The sequence below is a fragment of the Austrofundulus limnaeus genome, unplaced genomic scaffold, assembly GCF_001266775.1.
Source record: "Austrofundulus limnaeus strain Quisiro unplaced genomic scaffold, Austrofundulus_limnaeus-1.0 Scaffold1494, whole genome shotgun sequence".
Classification (NCBI taxonomy): domain Eukaryota; kingdom Metazoa; phylum Chordata; class Actinopteri; order Cyprinodontiformes; family Rivulidae; genus Austrofundulus; species Austrofundulus limnaeus.
In genome coordinates, this window is record NW_013953896.1 from 34,017 (window position 1) to 37,883 (window position 3,867).

The 3,867-nt window shown below is 44.2% G+C and overlaps 1 protein-coding gene across 1 annotated transcript in view; it reads left to right on the top strand.

Annotated features, from left to right (window-relative positions):
• Window positions 1-3,867, top strand: part of LOC106535580 (spectrin beta chain, non-erythrocytic 4) — a gene marked incomplete at its 3' end in the record, with an annotated part of 45,866 nt that overhangs the window by 17,016 nt on the left and 24,983 nt on the right. The window contains 1 exon segment of the mRNA XM_014032620.1: window positions 3,017-3,280. Within this exon segment, the coding sequence (XP_013888074.1) occupies window positions 3,017-3,280 (264 nt within the window).

The following is a 3,867-nucleotide window of genomic DNA, read 5'->3' on the forward strand; positions in this document are numbered from 1 at the left end:
GGGGGGGGGGGGGGGGGGGGGGGGGGGGGGGCAGTTTGCCAGCAACACTGTTTATGGTGGTGATGGTGTGCTGCTTACCTCAATACAGGATGTTGTAGATCGGTGGGCAGAGTACTTCAAAGACCTCCTATATCCCATCAACATGTCTTCCCGTGAGGAAGCAGAGTTTGGGGACCATGGGTCGGGTTCTCCAATCTTTGGCGCAGAGGTCACCGAGGTGRTTAAAAAGCTCCTCGGTGGCAGGGTGCTGGGGTGGATGAGATTTGCTCAATGTTCCTTAAGGGTCTGGATGTTGTGAGGTTGCGTTGATTGATGCGACTCAACCATGGACATCGGGAGACAGTTCCCCTGGATTGGCAGACTGGGGTGGTGGTCACCCTATTTAAAAAGGGGGACTGCAGAGTGTGTTCCAACTATAGGGGGATCAYACTTCTAAGCCTCCCTGGTAAGGTCTTTTCAGAGGACCTGGAGAGGAGGGTCCATTGACTAGTCGAATCTCAGATTCAGGAAGAGCAGTGTGGTTTTCGTCCTGGTCGTGGAACAATGGACCAGCTCTACACCCTCAGYAGGGTCCTGGAGGGTGCATGGGAGTTCACTCAACTGGTCTACATATGTTTTGTGGACTTGTAGAAAGCGTTTGACTGTGTCCCTCTTGGACTTCTGTGTGTGTGTGGGGGTGCTCCGGGACTATGGGGCACCAGGCCCTTTGATACGGGCTGTTAGGTCCCTGTACGACCACTGCCAATTTGGTCCGCCTTGCCGGTAGTAAGTCGTACTTGTTTCCAGTGATAGTTGGACTCAGCCAAGGTTGCCTTTTGTCACCGCTTCTATTCATAACATTTATGGACAGAATTTCTAGGCGCAGCCGAGGTGTTGAGGGGATCCGTTTTGGTGACTTTAGGATCGCATCTCTGCTTTTTGCAAATGATGTGGTCCTATTGGCTTCATCAAATCATGATCTCCAGCTCTCACTGGAGTGGTTTGCAGCTGGGATGAGGATCAGTGCCTCCAAATCCGAGACCATGGTCTTGAGCCAGAAAAGGGTAGAGTGCCTTTTCCGGTACGGGGAAGATGTCCTGCCCCAAGTGGAGGAGTTTAAGTATCTCGGGGTCTTGTTCCAGAATGWGGGAAGAATGGAGCAGGAGATCAATAGGCAGCTTGGTTCTGTGTCTGCAGTGATGTGGGCACTATATGATCCGCCGTGGTGAAGCGAGAGCTGAGCCAAAAGGTGAAGCTTTTGATTTACTAGTCGATCTACTTTCCAACCCTCATCCATGGTCAGGAGCTTTGGGTAGTGACTAAAAGAACAAGATCACAGATACAAGGGGCCAAAATAAGTTTCTTCCGCAGGGTGTCTGGGCTCTCCCTTAGAGACAGGGTGAGAAGCTTGTTCATCCTGGAGGAACTCAGAGTAGAATCGCTTCTCCTCCACATCTAGAGGAGCCAGTTGAGGTGGTTCATCTGGTTAGGCAGCCTCCTGGACTCCTCCCTGGTGAGGTGTTCTGGGCATGTCCCACTGGGAGGAGACCCAGAGGAAGACCCAGGCAATGCTGGAGGGACTATATTTCTCAGCTGGCCTGGGAACACCTTGAGATTCCCCAAGTCAAGCTGACCCAGGTGGCTGGGGAGAGGGAAATCTGTGTTTCTCTGCTTAGGCTGCTTCCCCCGCAACATGATCCCAGATAAGCAGAAGAAAATGGATGGATGGATGGATGGATGGATGGATGGATGGATGGATGGATGTGCTGCCATGAAATTATGATTAATCTATGCTCTTCTTTAAAATAGTGCACAATGTTTCTCATTACCACCTCAAAAATTCACATTAGAAAATTTTTGGATTGGATCTAACTATAACCAGGCATGGAACACCACTCCAGCAACCTTGGTCATCTTATGGCTATTAGCTTTCCTTTAATTTTTTGTCTTCCTTCCTCTTTTCATCTTATTTTTTCCCCTTCTCTTCTCTGATGTCTTSTCTTTTCCATCTGCCTCACCCCATGAGCCAGAGAAGCCAAATAGAAGCAGGAGTGCCTTGTTTTCTGCTGGTTCTGCAGTATGGAAGGGAAAGCAAAGGCGGAGAAAAGATAGGCATGTGAGACAAATGTCCAGCAAGTGAGCGCTAGCAGCATTTAAGTAGAGAGCCAGTGCCAGGAGAAGGAATGCAGTGATGCATTATGAAAGCCATAAGATATATTGTAGGTACAGCTGTGTGAGAGATAGAGAGCAGCCATATGTAAAAGATGCTAATAATCATATTCATATAATCACATTCATCTCACATACAGAGATAAATTATGAACAGAAAAAAATGTACTTGTAATTATTTAAAAAATGCTATTTTACTTTTTGTTTTCAGTGATTATATGGTAGATATAGAAATTCTCTAAAATCTGTCCCTTATGAAAACCTATCTTTACCCCTTCTTATTATTATTTTGTTTCTACAAAATGCTTTAKTTGCACAAAAGACGAGCTTTCATTCAACCTATGTCATGTATAAGGCCCAATATTTAGAAGAAGGAAGACTAAAAAAGCCCAGCCAAAGTAAATAATACCATTCTTAGTCATAGTTTGTGTGATATTTGGTCAGCATGAGGCCAAGTGTTTCTCTATACACCTGATTCTGTACATGCAGTGAGCTCCCATTTTAAAACTAATTTGAGTCGTTTTGGGTGGAGGAAATGAACATGCATGTGGAGATGTTGGACTTTTAGTGGGTGTAGGTCAGATAGGACAACATATGGGCCAAATTTCATTAAGATCTAATCATGTTATGGATGTACAGTATAGGCATTTGTCAGAGCTAAACAACAAAGAAAAATCTTAAGTTCCTACGTTGAATCGTACTTACCCAGTRTGTACCAGGTAAATACTCTGTTGCTAGTGATGTTTTCATTTTGTCTTGCTACATAAATTGCATAATGTAAATAAAGTTTCAACTTTTGTTTAGTTGACTTGTATTGACTTGTGTCATGCAGTACTTTATTAATTTGTTCTTTTTATTCTTCGTCTAGGAGGGTCAAGAGCTGATTCAGGAGAAGCCGGAGTTGCGTTCGGTCGTGCAGCAAAAGCTGGAAGAGATCAGGGAGTGCTGGTCTGACCTGGAGACTACAACCAAGGCAAAGGCCCGCCAGCTTTTTGAAAATAACAAACCTGAGCCAGCAGTCAAGAGCTATTCAGACCTTGACAGTCAGCTATCTCATTTGGAGCAGCAGCCACCCCAGCTAGAACAGGCACATCATCTGCCCACCTTTAATGAGCAACTACAGAAATTCCAGGCAAGTATCAATGCCCTACTGGGTGACTTAAAAAAAACTATTGACAATGTTGTTTCTTTTGTTGTAGTGCTCCAAAACCTCACATTTTAAGGGTATCTTTTTAGAAGGAAATGCAATATACCTGTTATTAAAGCCTCCACTTTCTGATTGTTGACTGACCTCTGCATATCATGTAATATCAGAATCAGAATTGCCTTTATTGTCATTATAATTTGCATTACAATGAAAATGGGTCTGCTGCTCCTAGGTGCTTGTTTTTTTAGACAAGATAAATTAACTTTAGGAGAGTAGACCAGAGATTCTTAACCTATGGGCTGCGAGCGCCACCTCAAAAGAACAACAGTTTTTAACTTTGGGCCGCAGAGGGCCGTAGGACCGCATTGATTTTGAATAAGGTGCAATACACTTTCTCACCACTAGCAGTGATAGTGCGCCACTCAGATGTTTAACAACTTAGTTAATATGTAGAAGAACCTTAGAAACCTGCTGAGTATTGAAAATAATTTTAAATTAAAAGTAGAAGCAAAAATGAAGGTAATCGATCAAAAAACACCAAAGTTTGTCACTAATATGAAGAACAGCTTCTG